The 17731-nt window shown below is 48.8% G+C and overlaps 1 protein-coding gene across 2 annotated transcripts in view; it reads right to left on the reverse strand.

Annotated features, from left to right (window-relative positions):
- Positions 1-2253: 2253 nt before the first annotated feature.
- LOC149364087 (beta-1,4-N-acetylgalactosaminyltransferase bre-4-like) overlaps positions 2254-17731 on the reverse strand; it is a 38753-nt gene continuing 23275 nt past the window's right edge. Inside the window, exons 6-8 of one of the 2 annotated variants that reach the window (XM_089574094.1) lie at positions 16695-16817; positions 13127-13222; positions 2254-4478 (exon numbers count right to left, since the gene is read on the reverse strand). In XM_089574094.1, coding sequence (XP_089430220.1) covers positions 4352-4478; positions 13127-13222; positions 16695-16817 — 346 coding nt within the window. In that variant the 3' untranslated portion in view covers positions 2254-4351. The remainder of the gene's footprint in view (positions 4479-13126; positions 13223-16694; positions 16818-17731) is intronic. The other variant, XM_089574096.1, reaches the window with a different exon arrangement.

The following is a 17731-nucleotide window of genomic DNA, read 5'->3' on the forward strand; positions in this document are numbered from 1 at the left end:
TGTGTTCGTTCAGAAAGGTCCGCCAGTCTTCTCTGGACGCCTGTTTAGAAATTGGACTCTATCCACTGCATTGTAACTCTGCAAGAAAAACAAATTATGTTTTCGCATTTTTATAGGGAAACCACCGTGCGTGATAAGAAATGTGATTTTGAAGTCGATGTTTGGAGCTTTACCACATATAACAGGTAGCGATTTTGCGTAGTATCCTACATTGTAGGACGACTGAAAAGTGAGTGTTGAGAAAATATTTTCACCAATAAAAAGATAATTCTGAATTGTGCGGTTGAACAAAAACTTCGTGTAAAAAAAATTAAATGTTCTCAAAGTTCAGCTTACATGGGCTCAGATGGAATTTCGGACCGTTCACAAACCCTACGTGCTGATTATGGTAGTTCGTTTGTGGCCGGACTCTAGCTCGAACATTTTGCAGCTTTTACAGGTCAACTGTCGCAATTAGCATGCAGCGAATAATTCCCCAGGTGAATAATTCATATTACGCACTAACAAATTTATACAAATAAGGAGCTTATTTGATGCAGAAAGAGACGCCGAAATCGAATAGCTTTATAGGTGTATGCGTTTCATTTATTTACCATATCATTTTTGTATCGTTTTCACACAATTTTCATGTCATCTGCGGGACACCAACCAGTGTTAGCATGAATGTAAAGGTTTTCCACATGGCCTGTTTGTGTAATTCGTACTGACTCTGAATGTTCTATATAGTTTCCATATGCACGATACGGAAGATATTTGTAATTACGGGAACGTAATGTGGACCGTCTCATTAGGATTAAAACGCAGGAACTTGTCATTAGCTCATTTAAATGGATTCTGGCACAGGACAAGCGTTTGAATTCGTAATGACAGCCAGAAAATTATGTGCTGACTTTTGAAGTTTTCATTTTCTTTTGATTTTTTTCTGCCAAAAACTAAAACCAATGTGCTATATAAATATTCCCTTTCAAAGTTAAAAGTTAATGCGCAAAACTGTAACGGTTCATAAAGAAGAAAGCGTTAGTTAAGGAAAACTAAATAAGAAAGCACCCTTCTCGCATTTGATAAAGTGGCCAGAACCTATGACGTGTTCATTGTGCGTCGTTACTGTGAGGAAAAAATTATAGAAGAAATGTCAAAATAAAGTGTTCAAATAAAATTATTCTAGAACTTCAACAAATCAACGAAAACAACTGTGTTCTCAATTCGCCTTGCTATAGCTGTCACCTCAAAGTAAATCGTTGTGCACCCTCTTGAAGCAGGCTTTTGGGGACTTGCTGATTTTCAAGATATTCTGCAAGCTCGATATCCCTCAAAGAAGGGTCTCTGATGAGCTTTATCCGGTTGGTAGGAAGCGCCTCTATTAAAGTTTATGTAGCAAATATTTGATACTAAGTTTCACTTAGTTCCACAGGTTGAGCACTGAAAAATAACGCTCCAACCTTTGTAGTAGCAAGATGTCTTCCACCTGAAAGCTGTTCAGAAAGAACGCGTATTTAACACCCTTCACCTCGCAGCATTTCATAAGGTCGAAATAGGGTAGCTTTTTTTAGCGGGTACTACGCTTCACGGTTATGACGTACACAATGTGTTATGGTTAGACATGTAGATATTGTAAATGTAGGTATTGTAATTGTAGACAAGGTATTGCTGCAACAAATATAGTGCAGGAGGGCACGTCGGTCGACACGCTCCACATAAGCAGGCATACAAATATCTCACACTTCCGCACCTTGCATCGATTGCGATCAGTCGGTGACAACTGTGTGCCTTCGTCTCTGTGAACATTGCTTGAAGCAGCTAGCAATTAAGGAGCAAGTTGCACTGCACCAATACTCTTATCTGTGTACACTTAAAAGCTTCCAGCGAAAACAACTAAAAATGTAGAGCTACAGACAGTGCATCAAACGATCAACGTTCTTACCATTGGTCTGCAAAGTGAACGCTGTTGCAATTGGGTGATCAAAGGGCATACGACGGCGCAGTGTGTTTCAGTGGCTAACTATACAGGCAGGAATGAATTTAGAGAGTTTAAGGATGCATCATAATCTGCCATGCCAATAAAAGACACTTCCATCTTAGCCCTTATTAGTAGAGCTAACAAGCTCTTCCTGTAACTTGTAATACTAAACAAACTTTGCTAGAATTGCCAGTGTTTTTCTTATTGTCTCAAATGCAAAATACCACAACGTCCTTTCGCATTCCAATGACGAGCAGTGCAATGCCCCCTTACACAAAACTGAGTTTGTAACAATGTCGCTTGGCTCGTCAGCACATAAGGTAGATGACGTCCTTCCTTTATTTCAGACTCTTTTCTTTCAGTGGTAGTGAACAGGTTTAGATGTCGGAGGTAACCACCCTGCATGTCATCAGTTTCCTCATTCACCCTGCCAAACAATGTCGTGTTTCCATGCACAAAAACAGAACAGAAAAATAGGCAGTGGCTTAGCTCGGCGATGTCAACATATACGTAGCGAAAGCGAAGGCGGAGCTTGGTTAGCCTTGGTTAATCTTGATTGCAATTCCCGGTTAGTCTAGCTGTGTTGTTGCATTAAAGACAAGACGTTCATCACGGGCCGTCTTCAGTGAAGCAGGAGTCAGGTCTCTCCTCCGGCTGCTGTCACTGCCGCTAACGGTCGAGACATCGGACGTTAAACGTGCCCGTCTTGCGGCGTAATATTCACTGCGTTTAGGCAGTCTTTCGGCGCACTGTTGCTCTGTTTCATGGGGGATTCGTTTCTCGTTCAACCCGTTCCGATGTCGATTCCCTTCTGCTTAGCAGACTTGTCGCCGTCCAGACTGCGGCCTCAACTGTGGTTGCGGCGCACGCGAGCTATCCTTTTCAATCCTCCGACATGCTATCAGGCATGCGAAATAGCTGGCGAAGCGAGCGGAGGCTAGCGCGATGACGAGGCAAGCGGTGTGACGTCATACCAAACGGTGGCGGCGGCTCCGTGGCGAGGCGCGCAGTGTGACGTCATGCCAGATGGCGCGGCGAACGTGCGGCGTCCGCCAGCAGCGGCGGTTCCTAGGCAACGGCTAAAGGTCGGTCTCTGTGCCTCCTCGGAGTATCGCCACTGCGAAATCGCAAGTTCGTGGCCAATGTAGCTTTCACTACAAAACAGCTCTTCCTAGAGTTGCGCTCCATTGAGCTCATGGATCACTTAGTACATATTTTTGCCGTCATGGCGCTGTAATGATGCTACGTACAGGCTATATGTCAAATGGCATCGTAAAGCTTAAAGTTTACGTTGAAATGACCGTCGCCTCCGGAAGTCTCAGCGACTGACGTTCAAGGTAGAAATAAACGGTCTGCAAGCTCCGATGCTCGTGGGTGCTCTTGAGAACTCTGGCTGATCGCAGGACGTTCTCATCAACGATCGCGGCGTCGCGCCTCGTCAGATGACTTGTGGTAACCAAATACTAGTCTGTACATCATTAAGTACGTATACCGAGACAGTCAGTGCTTAAGTTTGCCGCGCACGCGCAGTAACCAGGCATCGAACGTTAAGTACACGGATGCACAGTGGTGCGGAGGCTGGCACACACATACAGTCACCTAGCGACACACACACACAAAAGCTGTCAAAAACTTGAACGAAAGTCCCTCTTGGACTGAGCCGTTGATTAGCCACATCAGCAATTGAGCGTACCTCGTTGCTCCGTCTGTCACTGCGACCATGTTTAGCTGTATTTTACTTCCTTTCTTTTTCTCTTCTTGCATTTGTCTCGTCTTCCAGTCATTCCGTCTGGTCGACCTGCATCCTTTCAGTCAAGTATTGCATCACTACCTTGTCTTCCACAGAATCATGTTCACTGACCGTAGATGAGAATACAACTTATGCTAATTCTTCTTCTCTCTGTGCCTTTTCCATGTGCCGAAGAAGAAACCACTCATGCACAGAAGCACGAATTTTATCTTCATGTGATCCAGATGATGCGAAGTACAAGAACCACCGAGTGATGTGCACCGAGTCGTCCAACAGGTAATCCACGACATCTGGTTACCTTTCATCGTGAGTTTCAGGCTGCAGAACCTCCTCCGCTTGCGACGTTGCTACGCGGTGGGGGCTGCCATTTACTGTTTCTGTGGCGACACTCTTGACCACGGTGCCCCATGCCCTCGAATGCTCGAATTCGCTGAATACATCGAACGCACCCGCTAGAGACCAAAATTGTCACTTTGAGCATTGGTGCTCTCTGCTGCGTTTGTGATTCCGGTTTCCATTTCTCTCTTTGTATGCCTGTAGCGGCAGCCATGACACCATGCATCTTTCTCTTTTCATGCTTATTTTCAGTTCCCGAAGAGCTGTACACGAACACAGGGCACATCCCCATGCTATGAGCACTCCTCTTATTCCCTAAGGTCGGCCAGTATCCAGGTGTAAAGTTTCTTGAACTGTATGTCCAATCGCTTGTACTTGACACTGTTCAGGCCATCTTTCTTGTAGCGATCTTTCCAATTTGCCAGGATCTTGTGTCTGTAAATACAGAGAACACTCTCTGAGACAGCGGAAAAATTGCATTCTAGTGGGCTCGGACATTTACTGCGACACTGCATATGTGCAGTGTTTACCTGGTTGCTCCCTAACCTAAAAGAAACCTTAACTTGCTTTTGTTTAAAGATTCGCGTAGATGTTCCCAACAAAGCATTCCTTCAACCAGGTACCCAGAACGCGCCATTTCGCAGCGACTTTGAATAAAGTATTATCGAATGCATCTAGAATGCAAATTTACCCTGAAATCGCGACCCATGACGGATAGGTTAGCGGTAAGAGACCAGACCACACGAAGGTGGCCTTGTGTCTGCTCATTTTATGGCGGCACACAGGATTATCAATATTTTAACGCTCAGTATAATATTTGGGCTAATCTATTGTGCACATAAACATTCACCCTATTCCCAAAAAGTTTTACGCAAGTACTCTAAATGTAGCATCAATTTTAATATGCAACCAAACGAAATTGATATTTAAATCTTTCAAAATATCCTCATGACCGCCTACTGTCACGGTTAAGACTAAAAGTGAAAGTTGCTATAAGTAAGAAACATAAGGCAGTTATGTCAAAGCCATAAGAGCCTAAGCTAGACAATATCTGTAACTGTATTTAAGGTCATTCACAAAAACCCATCTGCGGCAAACACTTGGCTGGCATACCATAGGGGTGTCTGCTGCATCGGTCAACACGCGCAAAACCAGTAGACGATATTTTGCGGTTCAAGAACAAAATTGGAGCTAACAAGAGGACACGCGAAATCAGGAACATGTGATAAGCTAATCAGTGAAATCGCCCTTTTTTTTTTCGGTCGACGCACTTCAGCTTTGTTACTAGGTGAGACTAGAATAGATGCCTGCCTATTGTATAATTGCTGCGAATAAAAACAGCGATGGTGAAAGCACGATCATACGAATGGCACTTCAATCAACGCGGGATCCTTCATTAATATCGTTGCAATCTCCTTGTCGCATTCTGAACAGGCTGCCATGGAGCTCTACTGGAGTGGTGAAAGCCATCTACAGGACGGTAGCTCCAGACTGTGCGCAGGCTTACAATTCAGTTCTCATCTAAGGTCCAACGTCACAAAGATCCCCTGAAAAAAAACGCTTTCTCACAGGACTGGAGGTGAAATAAGCCCGAATATTACACGCTGTAATAGCGCGAATACTGTTTATAACAGTCTTACCGAGGATCCTCATTACGCTCTTAGAAGGAACACATTCCAAGTCCTAAATGATTTGCTAAATGGCTGGAATTCACTCCCATCTTCAAGGAGACTCTTTTCGAGAGCAGTTGCGAGGTATTCGAGGTTCTTGCGCCAGGAAGGCCGATTTCCAGTGTTTGTGTGGCAAGCCTATAAGCGCCCTTTCCAGAAGAACGTGTGCCTGACGTGCGGGTGCGCATGTATTTGGCGAGTGTGGGTCTATTCTGCCTAAGAGGCATTGCTAAAATGTGCACTTTCTAGGATGTATGTGATGTGTGCCTACCCACTTCATTACACGTTTGATTTCACGTGATAGACGTGTGCAGTTTGGTCTCTACTTGGACATATATCTTTGGTCCAAGTAGAGACCAGACTGCACACGTCTATCACGTGAAATCAAACGTGTAATGAAGTGGGTAGGCACACATCACATACATCCATGAAAGTGCACATTTTAGCAATGCCTCTTAGGCAGAATAGACCCACACTCGCCAAATACATGCGCACCCGCACGTCAGGCACACGTTCTTCTGGAAAGGGCGCTTATAGGCTTGCCACACAAACACTGGAAATCGGCCTTCCTGGCGCAAGAACCTCGAATACCTCGCAACTGCTCTCGAAAAGAGTCTCCTTGAAGATGGGAGTGAATTCCAGCCATTTAGCAAAGCATTTAGGACTTGGAATGTGTTCCTTCTAAGAGCGTAATGAGGATCCTCGGTAAGACTGTTATAAACAGTATTCGCGCTATTACAGCGTGTAATGCGTCTCAACAAGCCCCTGAAGCCGAGACCCACCCATACCTCGCCGGTGTCAACTTCTTCCGACGCGGCCGCCGCGGGGCCTACTCCGACCACGCTTACAGCCATGTCTCAACCGGCTGCGTTCAACACCGGCCACACCACCGCGCCCATTCCCGTCGCGTTCACCGACGCTGGGAGCTCCGAATCGACAGCCGCAACGCAGCCGGCAGCGTTCGTCACCGCCGCGGCGTCCACTGCTGGCCAACTCCACGCATTAAGGGAAGCCAAGAGCTTCGGGCCCACAGACGCATCGCAGTCGACTGCGTTCGTCACCGCCGCCAGTGCCGCCGCACCTACTCGGACCACACTTCCCGCTGACAGCAAGTCCAGCACCTTGGTACCTGCGTCGCAGATTGCGGCTCAGGCTGACGACACAGCAGACATGGACCTTACAGCGTCCCCGGTCGACGGCCATCTCATTCCGGCCCCTGAGGTCGGCTGGACCACCATCGGTGCCTGCCGTAAGCCTGCCTCCGCCACCCGGCCCCGCACCGAGCTCATCACAGTTGGCATACAGCTTCCCCCTGGCACCCTCAACCCCAAGATACCGCTCTACGACGTCCTCGCCGCAGTCGTCTCCGCTGCACAACTGTCCTCCGAGAGCAGTGCGGAGATTACCCTTCAGGCCAAGCCAGCCCAAAGCCTCGTCTTTTTAAAAACTCATTCCCCTCTCACCGCCCACCTCCTGCTTTCTATCACGCATCTTCAGCTTCACGGTAAGCCTATCACCATTAAAACATATGCCCCTAATCCTCCCATCTCATGCCTCGGCGTCATCCATAACGTCGGTGGCCACTTCACCCCTGATGACCTCATGCATGATATCGAATCATTCAAAACCGATATTCTTGCTGCTCGTATGATGGGCACCACTCAGTCGGTGCTCATAACTTTCGCTGGAACCGTAATCCCCCACTTTGTGTATTTCAAACGCGTTGCCTTCCGGTGCCGTCCCCATAAGCCTAAGCCTCCCACCTGCACCCGTTGTCTCGCTCTTGGACACCGCGCCCACCAGTGTCCACAGCACAGCGTTCCGGCAAAGTGCCGTCGCTGTGCTGCTCCTCTACCCGCCGACGCTTCCGCTCATGTATGTGCCCAGCCCTGGTGCGTTCATTGCCAGGTAAACACCCACCCCTCCCTCGACCCCACTTGCCCCTTTCTCCTCGGTAAACAACGCGAGTGTGCCAAAGCTGCGTACCTACGACGCCTAGCTTTGCGCCGGGCCACGCAACCCACCCCCTCCTCCTCCTCTAATCATGAACCTCCGTCAGCTCCGGTCACGTCACCACCAGGCTCCTACGCCGCCAAAGTTAAAGGCTCCTCGGTTCCAGCGTCCCTTTCCAGCGTCTCTTCCACTGCACCACCCTCTCCATCCCTGACTGACGAGAGCCGCTCCTTCGACCTCCGGCTCGCTATGCTGGAACGCCAGCAGCGAGAGCAACAGCGCATTTCCCACGACCTACAACAACAGATCCACGCCTTGACCAAAACCCTCCAGACAACCACCTCCTCTCTTACCTCCCAGCTTACCAAGCTAAATGAGCACCTTGCCACACTCACCACTCCCTCCTCCACCGCCCAGGTCGCCCCTTTGGCTGATCTTCTCGAAACCACCACACAGGCACACCACACTCGCTTGGTTCAGCTCGAGACATCGGTTCTGCAGATTCTTACCACCCTCCAAGCACAATCCAAACAATTAGAATCCTTCACTTCTACGCTCCAATCCCTGCATGAATCACTGCCCCCGGCCAAAAAGAAGGAACGCGTACCCTCACGAAGTTCTACCTCTACACTATCATAATGGCTTTTGGCGAGGACCTCGAGATTGTGCAGTGGAACTGCCGAAATCTGTGCCATAATAAGACCCCCCTCCACCAGTATCTACTCGCCCGCCCCTCCCTGCCCCATTTTCTCCTTCTCCAGGAGACCCGGACGGCCCGCACTGTCCCAGGCTACCGCGCCTACCATGCTGCTACGGCCACACCACTTGCGTCTATTTATGTACGTAGCGACGTGCTCGTGGAGCCACTTGATATCCCCTCCGTCCTTCTTAAATATTTAGTTGGTGTGGTCTATTACCACCCTTCTTCCCGCGTCTCACTCGCCCTTTTGTCCTTCTACAACCCCCCTGTTACCTCCTCTTTATTTTCCGCCCTGGGCAAGTTCCTTCACTCTCTTCCTTCTAACTCCCATCTCCTCTTTGGTGGTGACTTTAATGCCCCTCACACACTGTGGGGCTACCCTCAAACCCTCAAACCCGGCCGCCTCCTCCACTGTCTGGCCCAGGAACGCCACCTCACCCTTCTCAATACTCCTGGCTCCCCTACTCGAGCGGGCACTGCCTCACAGCGTCCCACGACACCCGATCTCACTTTCTCTCGCGGTTCACTTTCATTTCACTGGCAAGTGACAGCCGAAACTCTTCTCAGTGACCACTATCTTGTCCACATTTCCACTTCTCTTTCCCACATCCCTCGATGTCATCCGGTCACTCATACTGACTGGCACGCCTTCCGCGCTAATCTCGCCTCTGACTCCTTTCAATCCTACGACGACTGGACGTCGCGCATCACTGCAGCGCTCACGTCCAGTAGCCGTCGTGTTCGCTCTTGTTACCCAGTCCCAGACCCAGATCCTCACCTACTCCGTTTATGGCGTCGCCGTAAACGTCTTCAACGCTCCTTCCGCTGCCAACCCCACAATGCCCAACTTTCTTCCCGGATCACTGCTCTGCGGGCCGAGATCGTCGCCCACTGCGCCTCACTCGAGCACTCTCGTTGGAGTGCTCTTTGTGACCGTCTTGACTCTGCATTGCACTCGCGATCCACATGGTCTCTCTTCAAATCCCTCCTTGGCACTAAGCCTGCCCTTGCTCCCACTCTAGCTAAAGCCCTCACTCAAGGAACTCCCTCCGATGTTTTTGATCAGCTCGCCTCTCTCTATCTCCCGCCCCCTCTGGCACCCTCCTACCCGGTGTACTGCGGTGGACCTAACCCCGATCTGGACCAATCCTTCACTCTCCGGGAGCTCGAATCGGCTCTGGCTGCTAATGCTACACGCTCGGCTCCCGGTGAGGATGCCATTACATACACCACACTTCGCAACCTTCCTGACTGCGCCAAAGAATTCCTCCTTAAAACCTACAATGATGCATGGGACAGCGGCTGCCTGCCCAGCTCCTGGACCTCCTCCCTCATTTCTATGATTCCAAAGCCGGGCAAGCCTCCCTCTCTCTCTAACCTCCGCCCAATCTCCCTGACATCATGTGTTGGTAAGACCCTTGAGCGAATGGCCCTGACTCGCCTCTCTAATTTTCTCGAGACGAGGGAGTTCTTCCCTCCTTCTCTCATCGGCTTCCGACGCCACGTCTGTGCACAGGACATGTTTCTGGTTCTCCAGCACACGTTTCTGTCACCTACCCCCACTCAAATTCACGCACTTGTGACCGTCGATGTTCGCAAGGCCTTCGACGGTGTTTGCCACGACCACATCCTTTCCCAACTCGCCTCCCTAGACTGTGGCTCCCGCATGTACTGTTATATCCGCTCATTCCTCTCTAAACGAGTCGCTCGCTTTCGAGTCGACACCTATCTGTCCGACCCCCACAACCTCACCCGAGGCACTCCTCAAGGTGATGTTCTCTCTCCTACCCTTTTCAATCTTGCTATGGCCCCTCTCGCCTCCCAGCTAGCTGAAATTCCCGACCTGCATCATATATTTTACGCCGATGACATCACTCTCTGGTGTTCGTCTGGCTCTCCCGGTCACGTACAGGACACCCTGCAACGTGGCCTAGATCTCATCGACTCCTTTCTCACCACTGCTGGCCTCTCTCCTGCTCCTGAAAAATCTGAGCTCCTTCTCCTCAACCATTCCTCATACCAGCGCTCACACAACCAATTCGTCTCTCTCCACCTTTCTGGCTCTCCCATTCCTGTCGTCACGCAGTGTAAAGTTCTTGGCTTTCCTTTGCATGCAGCCAAGAACGTGCAAGCCCTCCACCGTGCTGTCACCACCTGCCACTCCGTAACTCACCTCCTGCGGCGCGTGGTCACTCGGCGCTCAGGTCTCCACGAGGCTCATGCGTGCCGAGTTGCCCACGCGCTGGCCCTCAACAAGGTCTTGTACTTTGCACCCTACGTTTCCTTCAATCAGACTCAACTTAACGCTCTTGAGACTGCCCTTGTGGGCCTCTACAAGGCAGCTCTCAACCTCCCTATCACTACCTCTACTGCAAAGATCTTTGCAACAGGCCTCTTTCATCCTCTCCGTTCTCTGCTCTCTCTCCATCATGACTCGCAGATTGCCCGGCTTTCCCTTACCCGTCAGGGTCAGTGGTTACTGACTCAAGCGGGTATCTCGCCCATTCCCTGCGCCCCGTTTACCTCTCCTATTCCCACCCCGGCTCCCAATCTTCGGATCCTCCCCCTTCCGTCCAACATGTCCCCCGTTCTGCACGCCGGCCGTCGTCATGCGGCCGCACAGCACCATTCCCCTCTCTTTGATACCCAGGGTGTAGCTTACACGGATGCCTCCTTCGTGGCTCCTCGAGGTTCCTGCGGCTACGCCCTGTACCACCCCCACCTCCCCGCTCCTGAAACTCACACCAGCGGGCCGTTTCTACGCCCTCCGGATGCATTGTCCCTCGAGGTCCTCGCCATTGCGCATGCCCTCCAGTCATTTGCCCTCCTTCCCTCTCTTCAAGAGTACACAGTCTATTCAGACTCACAAGCCGCTATACACCACATACAGAAACGCACCCTAACCCCTTCTCTTCAACAGGAGGTCGAACGAGCGGTCTCCGCTTTGCAGCCTTCCATCGTTTTCCTCCGCTGGGTCCCTGGGCATTCAGGGATTGACGGCAATGAGCTGGCTCATCAGCTCGCCCGTGACACACTTTTCCGGGCACCGTTGATCCCCTGGCCCAAGCCCTCGGAGGACGGTGGGAGACTCACCCTTCGCCGCACCATAAAAGAGGTCTACCTCGAGCTCCGCCTCGACACACGCCTTTACCCTCCCCCTCATCCATCACTCACAGTGCCGGAGGCTCGCCTTCTTCGGCACGTTCAAATGAATGCAATCATCACCCCGTCTCGCCTCTTTCTCTATCGCTATCGATCGGACCCTTCCTGTCCCAACTGCCCCTGTAACTATGCGGACCTTGCCCATTGCCTCTTCTATTGCCCGGCTGCTCAGCAGTCGGGTTCCTACCCCCCACCTTCTTTATCCATCACCACCTGGCTCGACTGGCTTGGCGCTGAAGGGGAGGAAGAACAGCGACTTCTGGTCGCCCAGGCGGTCGATATGCTCGGCCTGTAACTTTTGGCCGAATAAACGTCTTCTACTACTACTACTATCTTTGGTGACATATGCCACTCATTTCATTAGGGCATCATTGTCTTTCATTTATGCTATCAAATTTTCTTCCCTATTCCTTCAGGTGCTGAAGCAACAAGCTCGGGTCATGTTGACAGTCACGAAACTCTACGTCTTCCTTGTGGTTAAAGTTTTCTGTCTCAGTCGCTCTCTCTTGCTAAACTTTACACTATTTGCAGTTTGAAAATCCTTCGCGATAAAAAGAAGAAGAAAACAGCAAGCATTAGATGTTTACGCTAAACAAGAGATGAAACATGGTAAAGAGTGTAAATGCCTGTTTGCTAGTATTGAACTTATGAAAGCCCAATTGTGCTGTATTTCACCTACCGCAGAAAAACACGGTCACTGACTAAAGACTTCATATTTTCTTCGAAGTTTTCAAGCAGCGAAGTTATCGGGCAGGCAGCAGTTTGGCAGCAAGCCGACACAGCTATGTTTGATATTCGAATATGAAAGAATTAGCCGAGAAGGCCCAATGGTCAAGGTTTAATGCACGAAATTTTTTTTACTCCTAGTCTCTACGATATAAGCCCACCACCGGGCAAAAGCCGGGCCGAATCGGAATCCTGATATAAACCAAAGATTAGTGCGAACATTAAGCCCATCATAATGGGGAAATTTTGCGAAAAGTTACCGAACTTTCTCTGTAAATTTTTTACTGGAAAAAATAACTGTAGCTACATATAGCCCCGATAGAGATTCGAATCAGCAAGAAACCCTTTGGAACGACCACTTCACGCGACACGCGCTTGTACCAGGTATTCACGTGCCACTCCACTGTGCAGCGCATCAACTATATGAACAAACATTTCTAAGACCACTAAGTGGTATTAGTTTCAGCTAAATAAATGACTGATTATACGTACTGCTTGTGTGATACTTCATTAGATCTTTGCCTTTTTATTCCCAAAGTAACAAGTAAAATTTTCTCCGCAGTGTTCAAACATGCCGCGCTTCTAAGCCCTAGCCTAATCAAGATGAAAGCAGTCGAAATTGAGTCTATATCACATTTGTTCAAAACAATACCATAGTTAGGCGAACTATAGAGTACTGATGGGGAATAACCCTAGAGTTTTTTTTTTTCTTTTTTACAGCAGTACGGTAATTTCTTTCCCTTAACAAAATAAATGCGACATACTGGTCAGTATTTTATGACTCCCACACACAAGCGATCTAGTGACCACGCCAACTAATCGTTCGCTCAGCATTTTTTTTTTGCATGTCATGCCTGTCACAAAACACTCACCTCAGCGGACTGGGTTTGTTTTTGACGTGGCTTAGAGATGTGTACCTTGCAATGTCGGCAGGCCTCCTTAGTATGGTCAGGTTAAAGTTTTTTAGCCTGTAATCCAGAAAGCAGGAATTAATCACGCAGAATGTGCAGCATAATAAGAATTTCCGCTTTGTCTTGCGACAGGAATGTGAGACACAGTATTCACACCATACCAAAAGATTTATCAGTGCTGTAGGGAAGCCGATGCTGCGTTTTAGTCGTATATTCCTCATGAATCAGCTTCGAGGGTACCTCTCCGGTGACAGCTAACCCTCCGAAACTTGCTTGCGATAATTAATGACAGACAATACATATTATGAGGGTGGTGGTGGTGAAAACTTTTATTTTGGGAAAAAGAGTTTGTGAGCCACAGAGTGGCCCCGCTACATGGTCGGCGTCCCTAGTCCGGGACACCGCACGACGAGGCCCCGTCTCTCGCCCGTTTCACCAGAGCCCTTTGGGACTCAAGCGAGGAGCAGTTGAGGAGGGCAGTCTCCCATGCCTCTCTGGAAGGGGTAGGAGAAGGGGGGAGGTGGGGATTTTGAGTACATGCCCACACCATGTGGAAGATATCACAGGTCTCCCCACAGTGTGGGCATCGCCCATCCGTGTTAGGATCGTAATGTTTTATTATTGCAGGACAGAGTAGAGTACCTGTCTGCAGGCGCCTTAAAGTTCGCTCCTCCGTCTTACTCAGCCCTTTTGCAGGGGCCGGGCAAAGGCGGTGGTTGTCGCTATAATGTGTTAATATTTCCCTGAATCGCAGCAGCGGCTGGTTAGTCTCCGAGCCAGAAGAGCTGGGATGAGGAGCCCGGTGAGTAAGCGCTTGGGCAGCCGCGTCAGCGGCCTCATTACCTCGTAAGCCCTGGTGGCCAGGAGCCCAAATGATTCTTTTGGGTGTTGGATCAGTGGCAGTCCGTCGTAGAATACAAGCAGCTAAGGGGGAGATCTCCCCTGCCAAGTAATGTTCACATGCTTTTCGGGAGTCCGTGATGATTATTCTCGAATTGGCGTGGGCGGCAGCAAGCGCTATCGCTACTTCCTCGGCCCGCATTGAATTCGGGGCTCGGAAGGAGAGTCCATCAACGTGCATTTCCTGGTGAACGACAGCGGCCGAGTAAAATCCCGTGGGCGATGGCCCTGCTACGTCAACATAATATACACCGGGTCGGGAGCCGTGTTGTCTCTCAAGAGCCCGAGCCCGCGCTTGTCGTCTGTTTTCATGCATGTCGGTGTCCATGTTACGGGGGAGCGGGGAGACCCAGAGCATATGGCGCCATAGTACTGGGATACGCTCCGCCTCCTCTGGAGTGCAGTCGTGTTGGATGTGTAAGCGGTTTAGCAGGCGGCGCCCAGGAGCCGTCTGCGTGAGCCGCGTGTATTGGTTCACGAGGTGGGCCTCCCGCAGCTCCTGGTAGGAGTTTAGCACCCCCAATGCCTTGAGTTTGGCATTAGAGGTAGCCACCGGGAGATCCAGGGCTCGCTTAGTTGCCTTGCGGATGATGGCGTCTATTCGCGCCTCGTCTTGCTTAGTAGTGCGGAGATATGGCACGGCGTAGAGGATCCGGCTAGTCACGAAATGAGGGCTCCATAGCCGCAAAAGACAATCTTCTCATGTGCCTAACTTTCGGCGTAATGTGAAACGATTTTCGGCAGCAAAAACTTTCTCCCTTCTTCAAATTTAAAATCATGGATGTTTTTCCCACGGATATTTATTCCTACCTCTTCTGCAAACTGGCGCAAACTTCATGTCTGACCATTCTCCCCTTCTTTCCGTCTCTATAACCCAACCTTTTAGGCAGGACCTTTGTTTGTAGTTGTTTTACGGTTACACAAACAGGTTCCTTCTGTGCCAATGCGCATGCTGCCCTTACTTAGTCAGTTAAGAATGTGGCGTCTCGAATTTTATAGGCAAGCAGATCCCAGTGCCCACAAACACCTGTTCCGTCGGTCTTCAATCAGATCTTTCCTCTGCCAACTGCCCTGTCCCGGTAAATATCGTTACACTAACCAACGTTTTCTCCTTGCATGACATTTTCATGTTCTTGCCTACTCTTCAGTTCTATTCGTGGTCAATATATTACACAAACAGGCCCTTAGTATGAGTTCTGCACACTTCTTATTATGCCCAAGTCGTTTTCTGCGTCTAGGTACCAGCTAGTATGTAATTCGCAACATTCCTGTCTATGCTATCTCTTTTCGTGGTTTAATGTTACTCCTGTCAAGGCGTTTAAAACGTCGCTTCGACGCCGCCAATCTCATCTGAAGCGTGTTCTTTTATCTTCCAAGTTAACATTCGCCTAGGTCAGTTCTAGTGCAAATAGTATTTTAAGTGCAAGGGAATGTCTTGTTAAGGCAGTGCGGGAGGTGTCTCTTTTTTGAAGAACAAATTTAAATACGCGCTGGAATTTATTTCAGACTGCTCAGCAGCTTTGAAAAGCGCTCCTTTAGTTGGTCTGCACGGGCGTTTTGACAAGCAGCTGCTTATTAAACGCCCAAACATCAGTAAGTGCCAAAATCACTCGGCTTGCGTGTGATTTGCACTTTGCAGTGTTTATCAAACTGGCGATAACGTCCACCAAGGCACTCTACTTTTCATTGCTCAAAGGCCCAGAACAGAGGTTTTTTTTTTTCAATGAGTGGCTACATCTCTGCCAACCGGTAGATGCTACAATCCTGGTGTTGTCAAGATGCACTCAACGCACTATGCGTTCGACGATGTAGCTACAGCCACTTTTTTTAATGATTTGTGTTGTTTTTTTTATTTTATGGGGTTTAATGTCCCAGCATGACTGAGGCAATGAGGGATGCCGTAGTGGATGGCTCCGGATAATTTCGAACACTGGGGTTCTTTAACGTGCACTGGCATCGCACAGCACGCGAGCCTCTAGCATTTCGCAGCCATCGAAACGCGAACGCCGCGGCCGGGATCGAATTCACGTCTTTCCGGTCAGCCTGCGAGTACCAGAACCACTGAAACACCGCGGCGGCCATTTTAAAGGTAGAATGCTGTCTATTAGCTTTCTCAAAATAGCGCCAACAGCTTCGAGAGGCATTTCGCTTCTCATACCAGATACTTGGAGAAAACGCGATATGAAAGCGCAAAGTGATAACGCCATCCTAGCGAGCCCAAAAGAATCCAGCTTCTTCAGCTTTCAGCAGGCAGCCACGGTGGAGTTCGCAATAAAAACATGATTCTCATGTAGACGCCGTATTTCTCCTCTACCCTGAGTTTCTAAACCTAAAATGTAACTTTCACATTGACATGAACCGACCCTTCAAGTCCAATCAACTTGGTGATATTTTTATCGCTGTCATATAAAGACGTAGAATGCAGCCTTGCATTGATGCTATAACCTGGCCTACAACAAAATACAACACGGACTAAGAACTTCATGAACGGTGACTTTAAACAATAATTAAACGATCACAGTTGAACATACGACATTCATGTCTGCACAACGGGACATAGTGGCGTGCTTTCTTTTAGCTTCTTTTTTTTAGCCCGCGGGTGTTACCTCCACCAAAACTGTATACAAACCTGAAAGATATGTCGTCGTCTTCTCCTCCCCAGCCCCAGTAGAGATTCGAGTAACCGTTGACGAGAAGCATGTGTTTCTTGCTTAAGGCGCTCACACCGCCAAACATCAAAGTGTAGGGAACACTGTAAAGATGAAAATACATGCTTTTTTCCTGTTCCACTTGTTCTAATCGAATTTGAAAGGAGCGTTTCGACCAACTTTAATATAGTCCTCCTTTTAATTGGTCCTTTATCAGTCGTGAGATAATGCGAGAAAAGAAATAGTGCGCCGTCAGACGAGACGTCTAAAAACTTTGAGCCCATATATCTTCAGGCCAGCCCCATCCTATTGCACTAGCTATAGATTCATTGAATTAGGAGGAGCGAAATCCGTTGCGGCAACAAGACATTGTGCATAAGTGAAGGTTAGCTTTATCTAACCCTGAAGAGAAGTACAAACTTGCTCTTCTCAACGACCACAACAAACTCCACGACACGTACGCAGTCTCTTTCGGGAATAATGCTCTTCGAGCTTCCTTTCGAACAAAAGGTTGCAAGTAATTTATTTAGTTCTCGGCGCTAAGGAGAAGTATTCATTTTAAGTGCTTCCTTTTAATTTTCTTCCTCTCTTGCCTAGATGTAGAGAACTTTGCCGCTTTCGTTGCTCACACTTTTTTACTTGATTGGTTTTTGCTATTCGCAGGTCAGGTGCTGAAGATTTTCAATTCTTTTTTTAAACTTATTGTTGTCCAGAGCCGTTACTAAGGTATGGGGAATTACTCCAAAGTTTGAGACTAACATGGAAAGTATACGCAAACAGGACAAAAACCTGAATAGGGGGCAAGAGGTCATCGTAAGCAAATTGAAATCAAATATTTTTATCAAGCCATTCAAATTCAGCTGTATGTTTCCAAATTCGCACGAGCGAATTCTACGGCGAAGTGGCTAACTTATATCGCATGGTATGGGCATAACGTAACAATCCAGATATTGCGAGAATCAACTATCCAAAATTGAGGACTGAGAAGCGGAACTGTCCTGCTCACACCCGGAAGACT

Source organism: Amblyomma mixtum, chromosome 2 (genome assembly GCF_055824585.1).
Source record: "Amblyomma mixtum isolate Tamu chromosome 2, ASM5582458v1, whole genome shotgun sequence".
Classification (NCBI taxonomy): domain Eukaryota; kingdom Metazoa; phylum Arthropoda; class Arachnida; order Ixodida; family Ixodidae; genus Amblyomma; species Amblyomma mixtum.